The following is a 16,207-nucleotide window of genomic DNA, read 5'->3' on the forward strand; positions in this document are numbered from 1 at the left end:
CGCTCTAACCACTTAGCAAATTGAGCGGTCATTTCGATTTTAGGACCAAACTGGAATCATAAGAAGCCTTCAGATTAAATTATGATTGGGCTATGATCATGCCTTCAGAAAGATGAAAGGGTAATGCAATTTTCAAGACAGCCACATTGAATAACCAAGTGACGACACGTTCATATAAGATCAATTATATGTTGGTATGAATTTGTATTTAAAACTGTATGGCTGATTAAGGGGTCAAAATGCTTGTAATACATTTGAAGTGCATACTGTGATCTGTGTCATATATTGGAAGTGAGCTACCAGTTCACAAATTGTTAATTATGTTCTATGCTTGAAAAAATATGAAGTACTTACATATCCCTGTTCTATCTGTTTGGCTGTCTCCTCAATCGCATGTTGTTTTCGTTCCTCGCTCATTAGGAGTTCTGAAGCGTCATGACCTCCTACACCAAAGAAATGTCTCCAGCTAATTAGGTATATAGCACCAACGTTTTGAATATTAACGTGGTATTTATTACAGTATGTGCAAATTAAATATTCTAGCAAACAATGTATGGTTTGAGTCTGAAAACAAGAAAATTTGATAACAACTTTTATATGATAATATTATTTATGTTGCTTTTCGATAAAACATTATATCACAATTTCAATTAAAAAAATAAGTCTGTTATGACCAGCAAAGGTAAATACACTTTTTTACAAAGTCGTCTGGGCTATGATAGGTAGAGCTAAATACAGTTGCATACAAAGTCGTCTGGGCTATGACAGGTAGAGCTAAATACAGTTGTATACAAACTATTCTGGGCTATAACAGGTAGAGCTAAATACAGTTGTATACAAAGTATTTGGGCTATGACAGGCAGAGCTAAATACAGTTGTATACAAAGTATTTGGGCTATGACAGGTAGAGCTAAACACAGTTGTATGCAAAGTATTCTGGGCTATGACAGGTAGGGCTAAATACAGTTCTATACAAAGTATTGTGGGCTATGATAAGTAGAGCTAAATACAGTTGTATACAAAGTCGTCTGGGCTATGATAGGTAGGGCTAAATACAGTTGTATACAAAGTCTTTTGGGCTATGACAGGTAGAGCTAAATACAGTTGTATACAAAGTCTTCTGGGTTATGACAGGCAGGGCTAAATACAGTTGTATTCAAAGTCTTCGGGGCTATGACAGGTAGAGCTAAATACAGTTGTATACAAAGTATTTTGGGCTATGACAGGCAGAGCTAAATACAGTTGTATACAAAGTATTTTGGGCTATGACAGGTAGGGCTAAATACAGTTGTATACAAAGTCTTCTGGGCTATGAAAGGTAGGGCTAAATACAGTTGTATACAAAGTCTTCTGGGCTATGACAGGTAGAGCTAAATACAGTTGTATACAAAGTCTCCTGGGCTATGACAGGTAGAGCTAAATACAGTTGTATTCAAAGCATTCTGGGCTATGACAGGTAGAGCTAAATACAGTTGTATTCAAACTATTCTGGGCTATGACAGGTAGGGCTAAATACAGTTGTATTCAAACTATTCTGGGCTATGACAGGTAGAGCTAAATACAGTTGTATACAAAGTCTTCTGGGCTATGACAGGTAGGGCTAAATACAGTTGTATACAAAGTAGTTTGGGCTATGACAGGTAGGGCTAAATACAGTTGTATACAAAGTATTTTGGGCTATGACAGGTAGAGCTAAATATAGTTGTATACAAAGTCTTCTGGGCTATGACAGGTAGAGCTAAATACAGTTGTATTCAAAGCATTCTGGGCTATGACAGGTAGAGCTAAATACAGTTGTATTCAAACTATTCTGGGCTATGACAGGTAGGGCTAAATACAGTTGTATTCAAACAATTCTGGGCTATGACAGGTAGAGCTAAATACAGTTGTATACAAAGTCTTCTGGGCTATGACAGGTAGGGCTAAATACAGTTGTATACAAAGTCTTCTGGGCTATGACAGGTAGGGCTAAATTCAGTTGTATATAAAGTATTTTGGGCTATGACAGGTAGAGCTAAATACAGTTGTATACAAAGTATTTTGGGCTATGACAGGTAGAGCTAAATACAGTTGTATACAAAGTATTTTGGGCTATGACAGGTAGAGCTAAATACAGTTGTATGCAAAGTATTCTGGGCTATGATAGGTAGAGCTAAATACAGTTGTATACAAAGTATTCTGGGCTATGATAGATAGAGCTAAATACAGTTGTATACAAAGTCTTCTGGGCTATGACAGGTAGGGCTAAATACAGTTGTATACAAAGTATTTTGGGCTATGACAGGTAGAGCTAAATACAGTTGTATACAAAGTCTTCTGGGCTATGATAGGTAGAGCTAAATACAGTTGTATACAAAGTCTTCTGGGCTATGACAGGTAGGACTAAATACAGTTGTATACAAAGTCTTCTGGGCTATGAGAGGTAGAGCTAAATACAGTTGTATACAAAGTCTTCTGGGCTATGACAGGTAGGGCTAAATACAGTTGTATACAAAGTATTCTGGGTTATGACAGGTATAGCTAAATACAGTTGTATACAAAGTCTTCTGGGCTATGACAGGAAAGTATTCTGGGCTATGACAGGTAGAGCTAAATACAGTTGTATGCAAAGTATTTTGGGGTATAACAGGTAGAGCTAAATACAGTTGTATACAAAGTCTTCTGGGCTATGACAGGTAGGGCTAAATTCAGTTGCATTCAAAGTATTTTGGGCTATGACAGGTAGAGCTAAATAAAGTTGTATACAAAGTATTTTGGGCTTTGACAGGTAGAGCTAAATACAGTTGTATACAAAGTCTTCTGGGTTATGACAGGCAGGGCTAAATACAGTTGTATTCAAAGTCTTCGGGGCTATGACAGGTAGAGCTAAATACAGTTGTATACAAAATGTTTTGGGCTATGACAGGTAGGGCTAAATACAGTTGTATTCAAAGTATTCTGGGCTATGACAGGTAGAGCTAAATACAGTTGTATTCAATGTATTCTGGGCTATGACAGGTAGAGCTAAATACAGTTGTATACAAGGTATTCTGGGCTATGACAGGTAGAGCTACATACAGTTGTATGCAAAATATTCTGGGCTATGATAGGTAGAGCTAAATACAGTTGTATACAAAGTATTTTGGGCTATGACAGGTAGTGCTAAATGCAGTTGTATGCAAAGTATTCTGGGCTATGACAGGCAGAGCTAAATACAGTTGTATGCAAAGTATTATGGGCTATGATAGGTAGAGCTAAATACAGTTGTATACAAAGTATTCTGGGCTATGATAGTTAGAGCTAAATACAGTTGTATACAAAGTCGTCTGGGCTATGATAGGTAGGGCTAAATACAGTTGTATATAAAGTCTTCTGGGCTATGACAGGTAGAGCTAAATACAGTTGTATACAAAGTCTTCTGGGCTATGACAGGTAGGGCTAAATACAGTTGTATTCAAAGTATTCTGGGCTATGACAGGTAGAGCTAAATACAGTTGTATACAAAGTATTCTGGGCTATGATAGGTAGAGCTAAATACAGTTGTACACAAAGTCTTCTGGGCTATGACAGGTAGGGCTAAATACAGTTGTATACAAAGTCTTCTGGGCTATGACAGGTAGGGCTAAATTCAGTTATATATAAAGTATTTTGGGCTATGACAGGTAGAGCTAAATACAGTTGTATACAAAGTATTCTGGGCTATGATAGGTAGAGCTAAATACAGTTGTATACAAAGTCTTCTGGGCTATGACAGGTAGGACTAAATACAGTTGTATACAACGTCTTCTGGGCTATGAGAGGTAGGACTAAATACAGTTGTATACAAAGTCTTCTGGGCTATGAGAGGTAGAGCTAAATACAGTTGTATACAAAGTCTTCTGGGCTATGACAGGTAGGGCTAAATACAGTTGTATACAAAGTATTCTGGGTTATGACAGGTATAGCTAAATACAGTTGTATACAAAGTCTTCTGGGCTATGACAGGAAAGTATTCTGGGCTATGACAGGTAGAGCTAAATACAGTTGTATGGAAAGTATTTTGGGGTATAACAGGTAGAGCTAAATACAGTTGTATACAAAGTCTCCTGGGCTATGACAGGTAGGGCTAAATTCAGTTGTATTCAAAGTATTTTGGGCTATGACAGGTAGAGCTAAATAAAGTTGTATACAAAGTATTTTGGGCTATGACAGGTAGAGCTAAATACAGTTGTATACAAAGTATTTTGGGCTGTGACAGGTAGAGCTAAATACAGTTGTATACAAAGTATTTTGGACTATGACAGGTAGAGCTAAATACAGTTGTATACAAAGTATTTTGGGCTATGACAGGTAGAGCGAAATACAGTTGTATACAAAGTCTTCAGGGTTATGACAGGCAGGGCTAAATACAGTTGTATTCAAAGTCTTCTGGGCTATGACAGGTAGAGCTAAATACAGTTGTATACAAAGTGTTTTGGGCTATGACATGTAGAGCTAAATACAGTTGTATTCAAAGTATTCTGGGCTATGACAGGTAAAGCTAAATACAGTTGTATACAAGGTATTCTGGGCTATGACAGGTAGAGCTAAATACAGTTGTATGCAAAGTATTCTGGGCTATGATAGGTAGAGCTAAATACAGTTGTATACAAAGTATTTTGGGCTATGACAGGTAGTGCTAAATACAGTTGTATGCAAAGTATTCTGGGCTATGACAGGCAGAGCTAAATACAGTTGTATGCAAAGTATTATGGGCTATGACAGGTAGAGCTAAATACAGTTGTATACAAAGTATTCTGGGCTATGATAGGTAGAGCTAAATACAGTTGTATACAAAGTCGTCTGGGCTATGATAGGTAGGGCTAAATACAGTTGTATACAAAGTCTTCTGGGCTATGAGAGGTAGAGCTAAATACAGTTGTATACAAAGTCTTCTGGGCTATGACAGGTAGGGCTAAATACAGTTGTATTCAAAGTATTCTGGGCTATGACAGGTAGAGCTAAATACAGTTGTATTCAAAGTATTCTGGGCTATGACAGGTAGAGCTAAATACAGTTGTATACAAAGTATTCTGGGCTATGATAGGTAGAGCTAAATACAGTTGTACACAAAGTCTTCTGGGCTATGACAGGTAGGGCTAAATACAGTTGTATACAAAGTCTTCTGTCCTATGATAGGTAGTGCTAAATACAGTTGTATACAACGTATTTGGGCTATGACAGGTAGAGCTAAATACAGTTGTACGCAATGTATTTTGGGCTATGACAGGTAGAGCTAAATACAGTTGTATTCAAAGTCTTCTGGGCTATGACAGGTAGAGCTAAATACAGTTGTATACAAAGTGTTTTGGGCTATGACATGTAGGGCTAAATACAGTTGCATACAAAGTCGTCTGGGCTATGATAGGTAGGGCTAAATACAGTTGTATACAAAGTCTTCTGGGCTATGACAGGTAGGGCTAAATACAGTTGTATACAAAGTATTCTGGGTTATGACAGGTATAGCTAAATACAGTTGTATACAAAGTCTTCTGGGCTATGACAGGAAAGTATTCTGGGCTATGACAGGTAGAGCTAAATACAGTTGTATGGAAAGTATTCTGGGGTATAACAGGTAGAGCTAAATACAGTTGTATACAAAGTCTTCTGGGCTATGACAGGTAGGGCTAAATTCAGTTGTATTCAAAGTATTTTGGGCTATGACAGGTAGAGCTAAATAAAGTTGTATACAAAGTATTTTGGGCTATGACAGGTAGAGCTAAATACAGTTGTATACAAAGTATTTTGGGCTATGACAGGTAGAGCTAAATAAAGTTGTATACAAAGTATTTTGGGCTTTGACAGGTAGAGCTAAATACAGTTGTATACAAAGTCTTCTGGGTTATGACAGGCAGGGCTAAATACAGTTGTATTCAAAGTCTTCGGGGCTATGACAGGTAGAGCTAAATACAGTTGTATACAAAATGTTTTGGGCTATGACAGATAGGGCTAAATACAGTTGTATTCAAAGTATTCTGGGCTATGACAGGTAGAGCTAAATACAGTTGTATTCAATGTATTCTGGGCTATGACAGGTAGAGCTAAATAGAGTTGTATACAAGGTATTCTGGGCTATGACAGGTAGAGCTAAATACAGTTGTATGCAAAATATTCTGGGCTATGATAGGTAGAGCTAAATACAGTTGTATACAAAGTATTTTGGGCTATGACAGGTAGTGCTAAATGCAGTTGTATGCAAAGTATTCTGGGCTATGACAGGCAGAGCTAAATACAGTTGTATGCAAAGTATTATGGGCTATGATAGGTAGAGCTAAATACAGTTGTATACAAAGTATTCTGGGCTATGATAGTTAGAGCTAAATACAGTTGTATACAAAGTCGTCTGGGCTATGATAGGTAGGGCTAAATACAGTTGTATATAAAGTCTTCTGGTCTATGACAGGTAGAGCTAAATACAGTTGTATACAAAGTCTTCTGGGCTATGACAGGTAGGGCTAAATACAGTTGTATTCAAAGTATTCTGGGCTATGACAGGTAGAGCTCAATACAGTTGTATACAAAGTATTCTGGGCTATGATAGGTAGAGCTAAATACAGTTGTACACAAAGTCTTCTGGGCTATGACAGGTAGGGCTAAATACAGTTGTATACAAAGTCTTCTGGGCTATGACAGGTAGGGCTAAATTCAGTTATATATAAAGTATTTTGGGCTATGACAGGTAGAGCTAAATACAGTTGTATACAAAGTATTCTGGGCTATGATAGGTAGAGCAAAATACAGTTGTATACAAAGTCTTCTGGGCTATGACAGGTAGGACTAAATACAGTTGTATACAACGTCTTCTGGGCTATGAGAGGTAGGACTAAATACAGTTGTATACAAAGTCTTCTGGGCTATGAGAGGTAGAGCTAAATACAGTTGTATACAAAGTCTTCTGGGCTATGACAGGTAGGGCTAAATACAGTTGTATACAAAGTATTCTGGGTTATGACAGGTATAGCTAAATACAGTTGTATACAAAGTCTTCTGGGCTATGACAGGAAAGTATTCTGGGCTATGACAGGTAGAGCTAAATACAGTTGTATGGAAAGTATTTTGGGGTATAACAGGTAGAGCTAAATACAGTTGTATACAAAGTATTTTGGGCTGTGACAGGTAGAGCTAAATACAGTTGTATACAAAGTATTTTGGACTATGACAGGTAGAGCTAAATACAGTTGTATACAAAGTATTTTGGGCTATGACAGGTAGAGCGAAATACAGTTGTATACAAAGTCTTCAGGGTTATGACAGGCAGGGCTAAATACAGTTGTATTCAAAGTCTTCTGGGCTATGACAGGTAGAGCTAAATACAGTTGTATACAAAGTGTTTTGGGCTATGACATGTAGGGCTAAATACAGTTGTATTCAAAGTATTCTGGGCTATGACAGGTAAAGCTAAATACAGTTGTATACAAGGTATTCTGGGCTATGACAGGTAGAGCTAAATACAGTTGTATGCAAAGTATTCTGGGCTATGATAGGTAGAGCTAAATACAGTTGTATACAAAGTATTTTGGGCTATGACAGGTAGAGCTAAATACAGTTGTATACAAAGTGTTTTGGGCTATGACATGTAGGGCTAAATACAGTTGCATACAAAGTCGTCTGGGCTATGATAGGTAGGGCTAAATACAGTTGTATACAAAGTCTTCTGGGCTATGACAGGTAGGGCTAAATACAGTTGTATACAAAGTATTCTGGGTTATGACAGGTATAGCTAAATACAGTTGTATACAAAGTCTTCTGGGCTATGACAGGAAAGTATTCTGGGCTATGACAGGTAGAGCTAAATACAGTTGTATGGAAAGTATTCTGGGGTATAACAGGTAGAGCTAAATACAGTTGTATACAAAGTCTTCTGGGCTATGACAGGTAGGGCTAAATTCAGTTGTATTCAAAGTATTTTGGGCTATGACAGGTAGAGCTAAATAAAGTTGTATACAAAGTATTTTGGGCTATGACAGGTAGAGCTAAATACAGTTGTATACAAAGTATTCTGGGCTATGACAGGTAGGGCTAAATACAGTTGTATACAAAGTGTTTTGGGCTATGACAGGTAGGGCTAAATACAGTTGTATTCAAAGTATTCTGGGCTATGACAGGTAGAGCTAAATACAGTTGTATTCAAGGTATTCTGGGCTATGACAGGTAGAGCTAAATACACTTGTATACAAGGTATTCTGGGCTATGACAGGTAGAGCTAAATACAGTTGTATGGAAAGTATTTTGGGGTATAACAGGTAGAGCTAAATACAGTTGTATACAAAGTCTTCTGGGCTATGACAGGTAGGGCTAAATTCAGTTGTATTCAAAGTATTTTGGGCTATGACAGGTAGAGCTAAATAAAGTTGTATACAAAGTATTTTGGGCTATGACAGGTAGAGCTAAATACAGTTGTATACAAAGTATTTTGGGCTATGACAGGTAGTGCTAAATACAGTTGTATACAAAGTATTTTGGACTATGACAGGTAGAGCTAAATACAGTTGTATACAAAGTATTTTGGGCTATGACAGGTAGAGCGAAATACAGTTGTATACAAAGTCTTCAGGGTTATGACAGGCAGGGCTAAATACAGTTGTATTCAAAGTCTTCTGGGCTATGACAGGTAGAGCTAAATACAGTTGTATACAAAGTGTTTTGGGCTATGACATGTAGGGCTAAATACAGTTGTATTCAAAGTATTCTGGGCTATGACAGGTAAAGCTAAATACAGTTGTATACAAGGTATTCTGGGCTATGACAGGTAGAGCTAAATACAGTTGTATGCAAAGTATTCTGGGCTATGATAGGTAGAGCTAAATACAGTTGTATACAAAGTATTTTGGGCTATGACAGGTAGTGCTAAATACAGTTGTATGCAAAGTATTCTGGGCTATGATAGGCAGAGCTAAATACAGTTGTATGCAAAGTATTATGGGCTATGACAGGTAGAGCTAAATACAGTTGTATACAAAGTATTCTGGGCTATGATAGGTAGAGCTAAATACAGTTGTATACAAAGTCGTCTGGGCTATGATAGGTAGGGCTAAATACAGTTGTATACAAAGTCTTCTGGGCTATGAGAGGTAGAGCTAAATACAGTTGTATACAAAGTCTTCTGGGCTATGACAGGTAGGGCTAAATACAGTTGTATTCAAAGTATTCTGGGCTATGACAGGTAGAGCTAAATACAGTTGTATTCAAAGTATTCTGGGCTATGACAGGTAGAGCTAAATACAGTTGTATACAAAGTATTCTGGGCTATGATAGGTAGAGCTAAATGCAGTTGTACACAAAGTCTTCTGGGCTATGACAGGTAGGGCTAAATACAGTTGTATACAAAGTCTTCTGTCCTATGATAGGTAGTGCTAAATACAGTTGTATACAAAGTATTTGGGCTATGACAGGTAGAGCTAAATACAGTTGTACGCAATGTATTTTGGGCTATGACAGGTAGAGCTAAATACAGTTGTATTCAAAGTCTTCTGGGCTATGACAGGTAGAGCTAAATACAGTTGTATACAAAGTGTTTTGGGCTATGACATGTAGGGCTAAATACAGTTGCATGCAAAGTCGTCTGGGCTATGATAGGTAGGGCTAAATACAGTTGTATACAATGTCTTCTGGGCTATGACAGGTAGGGCTAAATACAGTTGTATACAAAGTATTCTGGGTTATGACAGGTATAGCTAAATACAGTTGTATACAAAGTCTTCTGGGCTATGACAGGAAAGTATTCTGGGCTATGACAGGTAGAGCTAAATACAGTTGTATGGAAAGTATTCTGGGGTATAACAGGAAAGTATTCTGGGCTATGACAGGTAGGGCTAAATACAGTTGTATACAAAGTATTTTGGGCTATGACAGGTAGAGCTAAATACAGTTGTATACAAAGTCTTCTGGGCTATGACAGGTAGGGCTAAATACAGTTGTATGCAAAGTCTTCTGGGCTATAACAGGAAAGTCTTCTGGGCTGTGACAGGTAGAGCTAAATACAGTTGTATACAAATTATTCTGGGCTATGACAGGTAGAGCTAAATACAGTTGTATACAAAGTATTTTGGGCTATGACAGGTAGAGCTAAATTCAGTTGTATACAAAGTATTTTTGGCTCTGACAGGTAGGGCTAAATACAGTTGTATTCAAAGTATTCTGGGCTATGACAGGTAGATCTAAATGCAGTTGTATTCAAAGTATTCTGGGCTATGACAGGTAGAGCTAAATACAGTTGTATACAAAGTCTTCTGGGCTATGACAGGTAGAGCTAAATACAGTTGTATTCAAAGTACAGTTGTATTCAAAGTATTCTGGGCTATGACAGGTAGGGCTAAATACAGTTGTATACAAAGTCTTCTGGGCTGTGACAGGTAGGGCTAAAAAAAATCTGATGTACTCTAGAACTCATGATCAAGAAGATCCCTAAACAAAGCGATCCACAAATATTTTAGTGGAGCCCTACTGCAAACATTTCAAAAATGTACTTAGTTTACATTCTCTGTTAGAATCCTAATGTGGACAAATGATGAAGTTAAGCTAGTGTTGAATCTCAAAATGCTGAACAATCGCATTGAAAGATGGTGTAACATTGATATACGGTTTTACTTATGTAAAAATAAAGTTTATCAACAAGTAATATTATCAAGTGACAAATCAAAATGGAACACATTTGAAATGAATTAAATGTGGTTTACTAGGCTAACATTGAAATAAAAATGAAATAAACTTATACTAATTTCTATGGGTTTATAGATTTTCTCCTTGCTGTATTGGACTGCTCATTTAATTTTCAAAATGTGGTGAGGGGTGAACTATTTTATCACAAAAAATGCAACTTTCCAGCCCTCAAATTGCTTGAAAAAGTCATCGCTGTGATTTCTTGAGACAAACTTTCCTATAGTCAGTTATCTTTATTTAATATATTTTAAAAGAAAATCCAGTTTACCCATTTCACTCCTCTGCCAAAATACATGGTTAATACTTTAGTAAACAGATTCTAGTTTCAACAGATGCAGCTATTGCAGAAAAAGTAAAAACCTTGTAAACTTTCACATATTTCATGAGTTCGTGCCGGATGATTGTTTTTTCTTTTTCGACTTTTACTCTCTGAAAACTACAACTGCACGGTTTCTTATCTGTGCTCAGAGTTAACTGGTATTGTACAGTTCGACCAGCATAAGTTTAATATCGTTTGCACTGGTTATTTTATCCTCGATTGCAATCCAGTACAATTTATTGATCGTATTGATATAGCTCTGATATTCTGCAAGCAATTCGACAAAAACTCGTTCTCGTGAATGCAGTCGCATTTTAATTGCACGACAGGCAAACCTTGACCGATCTCATCTTGCACAGTTACAACACACATGCACACTTCTATCCATTTATTCTTTTTAACTGGCACAATGGTCATGCAGTCATAAATTAAATTCCTCTGCCTCGGGAATACTTACAACTCCGGCGACAGTGGATTCTGGTTTTATGGCATCTCTCTCATTTAAAAACACACCGATCACGCCTAAACCTTCAACATCTACCTATCGCCTTTGCCAAATATCTGTGACTGCAATAAGTGCGTCTCTATTGTATAACAGTCGAGACCTTTCTTTTCTCAGTTTAGTCAATGTTAGTTTAAAACATTCGGTGGTGAACGTGACCGGGGTGGATGTATTGATGAATGCCACTTGACCATTGTAGAAACAATCATGGAGTGCCTTTGCACCTGGCGCATCAGTTAACACTTCGGCCTTTTCAAGTGTACGTGAGATGATTCCAAGCTGGTCTCGACTTGATACATCATGTTGGATCCATCTATTAAGCTTTACTTGACCTTTAAGAATGTTTTATTTTAGCGTATGCCTCGGGCTGGTAACACCGTTTCCACGCAAATATTCATCTACAAGTGGAACGAAATTGTTATTGATGATTGCTGATTGAGCACACCGTCTGTGGTAAATTCCGCAACTTTGTCACCACGGTCAGATTATATTACTTATGCAATGATGGAGAAAATCTAAATCTTAAACAAAAACGCCAAAAATGGATAAGTTCCCGCAAGGATAATTGTTGATTCCTTCGAACTGAATTTCATCTCAAGTGGCCAACAACTTCTATATTGTATACATGAACGATTTTGAAACATTATGGTCTTTGCCAGTACGTGTTACTAATTACCTACCACTACCTGCACTCCAGTCGCCGCTATAATAACAGGACATGATAAATAAATACGATCGATACTCATGCACCTGTAAAATGAGATTTAGGAGTCTCAAAGTCATCCACGACAGAAGTGAAAACAATTGGACAGTTGTCATAAGTTTATCATAATTTGGCAGTTTGTCATAATTTCAGTTTTTGATTCTCCTTCATCAGTTAGTAGCCTTGTGAATTTGCTGCATGAAAGTTTGACACGCGGTGTTGCGGTTACATATGCCATTTATTCTAACACGAATTGTCTTGTTGTATTATTAGTTATACCAACATAGTTTTGATAAACTCAACCGATACGCCGCTGTCTTCGACTTTAGCCACACAATGTCTTGAATGCCTACATTTGACATTTTCAGTTTGCCAGATTGATCTTCAAAAATCACAAGCTTACCTGGATAGACACCAACAACAACACGGCTGATAAATCGATGGAAGCAAATCGATTCTGTTCCACATCAGCTCTTTGTGAGAGTAATGACTGCAAATGTTCATTAACATGGTCGTATAATACTATCTTACATACTTTAACATGAAATGAATATTTGCTTGCGGGTGCGGTGAACGGTGATAACAATTATGACCATATGAGTGGTCCTTGTGCGCTCGAGTGCATCTGCGACACTAGCAGAATCTTTGGACGTCAGCAGCTCTGCTTCCTTGTATCGGCTGACCACATCGACAATGGTGAGCGCGCGCAGGTGCTTAACTTGCCTGCTTGTTGACGGACATGACCGTGTGGAAGAAACAGCAATTCAGCTTCATGGACCTCGTTAGGTTTTGGCACATCAAATCAACCCCGTTAAATCTTTCTTGGTACAATGAAATTTGCCACAGCATATGCTTGGCCAACCACACTCGAACAATCCCATGATAGTCGTTGGCCGCTCTGGCTAAATGGTCAACGGAAGCTTCACCGTTCCACGAGGACTGTAGTATATTTTGAATAATGTGCGGCTCTTTATGTAGATAGTTTAAACTGGTTTACTTTTCTCTGTCTCCAAGTGGATTCCTTCTCCAGATGAGAGATTAATCACATTCAAGTCCTGGATGAGATCCATGTGTAATTGCTCGGGATACATCAAGTCGACTTCAAAGAAGAATCCGTGATCACCCTGAATGTTCTGATTGTGCACGTATTCTTAGCGATCAATGTGCGAGGATAGATCCATTGAAAGCCACCCACTGGCAACGGTTGCATCATGGCCTGATATTCGGAAAACCTGCTTCAGTGGTTCATGTACTCATATGTATTTGATTCAGTGGTTCATATACTCATATGCATACACTCCATTTGTCTTGATTTGGTCCGTGTTGGTGGGACAGTATCGACGAGTGATTGTGGAGTTCTCCGCCGTTATACTGCTCGATAACGTCTCCAGGGAGAAGTTAATAAACTGGATCGGAACGCACGTGTTTGTGGTTTTCAGTTTTGCCTGGGCAATTTATATTACGCCCGAACATATCCGCAAGGCTAGAAAAGATTGTTATTTTATTTGATTCAGATGTCACACTTTAGGCAGGGTCATCCCCCGCCCGGCCTTCACGTAAAATTTGCTTATGAGTTACGCAATGCTAGTAATAGATTTATCTGCCACAGGGTTCGTAATTACCAAAGCAGGATGCTTTACATTTCTTGCTTCAAAATGCCATGGAACTTCTTTTTCACATATGAGCGAGAGTTTATCTAACTGGCGAAAACATGGTTACATTTGCTCTAAGCAACATTACCACTCGTACCCTCAGTTTTGAACACGAAGCTGTAAATCATTCCTTGCCAAAACAATCGGCCATGCTTATATCAGTATAATGTCACAAGTCTATGCACTTAATAAAGTCACAGAAAAGAGTGAGAAGTACCATGTTTTGTAAAATTCAACATATCATTTATTTCACTAGAATACAAAGTGAAAATGAAAAACAACTTACTGTATTAAATCCCAAAATAATCATAGAATTACAGGTCCGAATCGTAATAAAAACGTTCTGAATAAACTTCAGTGGAAGACCATGTTAAATCTAACGTTGAAAGTGTCGATGTGTATGTGATGGCTCAAACATCTTATTGTACCAACGGACTTTTGTAGGTACCAAATAACAAAATCGAGAAATTAAATCCTTATTTTAAATTTCACTTTAAATTCCAGCCCAAATGAAATACTGTACACAACAATTGATGCAAATTGTTTCTGTTAGATTTTATTGTCCTCCACTTGAACACGGGTCACAATCAACAATTTTTATTAAAATAAATTGCCTAATGGAAAATAACCTTCTAAAAAGTTCATTATGTTTACAGAATAGAATGTTAGCAGTAACTATAAATCTATTACTAAAATTTTAATATAAGATGTTTAATGTGTCAGGTGCTCTATGTATATTTATAGAGGAATTTAAATCACCTAGACCCAGACACAAATTAGATTACTTCTGTTAATATTGATCATAATATTACACTCATAAACATAGTGAATACGTTAGCTATGTATTAGTCGTTTAATAATTGTAAAAAATCAATAATTAATGTCAAGTAGAATATTAACTTAATTTTGGACAATGTCAAGTCCGACAGACAATGTTATAACAGCATATAATGAAACAATGTAAATTAAATATGCACAACAGTAATCACAGCGAAAACATCTTTGAAAAATGCGTCTGCCTCAGTAAGCGCAATTGTGTCATCATCGAGTAGGAGTGCAACATACATTTTGTTGGACAACTGCCGCATGTACCCATTAATGATAAAACTCTCATCGAGAATTTCATCCACTTTGTTTACAAATTGTATCGGATACACTATGGCCCGAAACATCTAAACAGACTGCTCTGAAACACATTCAACACTGACCTCATCATAAACAGCGGGCACAGTGGGCGAGTTATCGTGTTTCTCTTTGAGGATATACTCTTTCATGCACGATATTCTTTAGTTTCTTTATCGTTTTGTTTGCCTCAAAAATCGGCCCAAGTTTGTTTCGTTCTATTCTATTTCTAGGATCACTCCCAGATTCACCAACTTATCAATGTGCTTTCTTTTGTTTCAGAAACTTCGCACATCAGCTTTTGCTTCTCTTTAATGAACCTGTATAAAGCTGTCAAACTATACAACAATCTCAATTTCTCTGCAACAAATGTGAAATCTCGTTCTTTTGGAATAAGTACGCCTCCTTTTGTAAATTCCATCAATTTCTTCAATATACTGTGTGAATCAAAAGCTTCGTCGCCACTCATTTTTTGCATATAAACAGCTACTGAAAACATTTTCTAATATCAGAATATCAGCAGCTTAGCTAAAACTTCCTTTTTCTAGCATGTACATATACTACAGAGGCTATATAACACATTGTTAAGAAAATCAATATACAGCAGTACTGCTATGGTTCATTTGTTCATTCATTTATTAGGCTTAGCAGCGTGTATAGATTGATCACTTGATCACTACCACAGACTTGCCTGTCTAGTTATATTATCTCCTCTCTCTCTCTTTCTGCAGGATTTTGGTTTACACGGTCAATGCATACTAGAGTTGCATGATACGCCGGTATTTTGCCTTACTGTCCCATTTTGCGACTTTTCCTATCCGGGCGAGTTTCTAATTTAGATATCTGGCCCACTATCGTCACGTATACGTTTACACCTCTAGCCTGACAAACTTAAAAGTGATCCAACATCTGTGTTCGCGGGGGGGGGGGACAACTTGTCATGGGCGTTAGAGACGAGTACGGGTAGTAATTCAGCCAAATATGACAGTAAGACAAAAGCCCTACTGTCATAAATACTAAACAATACAAAGTAAAGCAGGTTGCATAAATATATTTGAATATATAATTTGGAGAGCAATTATGTCTGATTTACCTATATAGCCACTATATGTTTATACATTTTAATAATGAATAACATCATAGACAGAACAAAATGCGCAAAATATGCTCATTTCGGTATAGTCATATTTTTACATTTTCTAGCCTGACTCACACAAGGAGGTCCTAGCACTGTTTTCTGAGTATTCCAATAT

The 16,207-nt window shown here is 37.4% G+C and overlaps 1 protein-coding gene across 4 annotated transcripts in view; it reads right to left on the reverse strand.

The window, feature by feature from the left end:
• Positions 1-16,207, reverse strand: part of LOC149789593 (uncharacterized) — a 119,870-nt gene that overhangs the window by 38,886 nt on the left and 64,777 nt on the right. For all 4 annotated transcript variants that reach the window (XM_089971611.1, XM_089971612.1, XM_089971614.1 and 1 more), the window contains one exon: positions 355-443. In XM_089971611.1, coding sequence (XP_089827737.1) covers positions 355-443 — 89 coding nt within the window. The remainder of the gene's footprint in view (positions 1-354; positions 444-16,207) is intronic.

This window comes from Sinohyriopsis cumingii, chromosome 10 (genome assembly GCF_028554795.1).
Source record: "Sinohyriopsis cumingii isolate HCF-2022 chromosome 10, ASM2855479v2, whole genome shotgun sequence".
NCBI classification, from domain to species: domain Eukaryota; kingdom Metazoa; phylum Mollusca; class Bivalvia; order Unionida; family Unionidae; genus Sinohyriopsis; species Sinohyriopsis cumingii.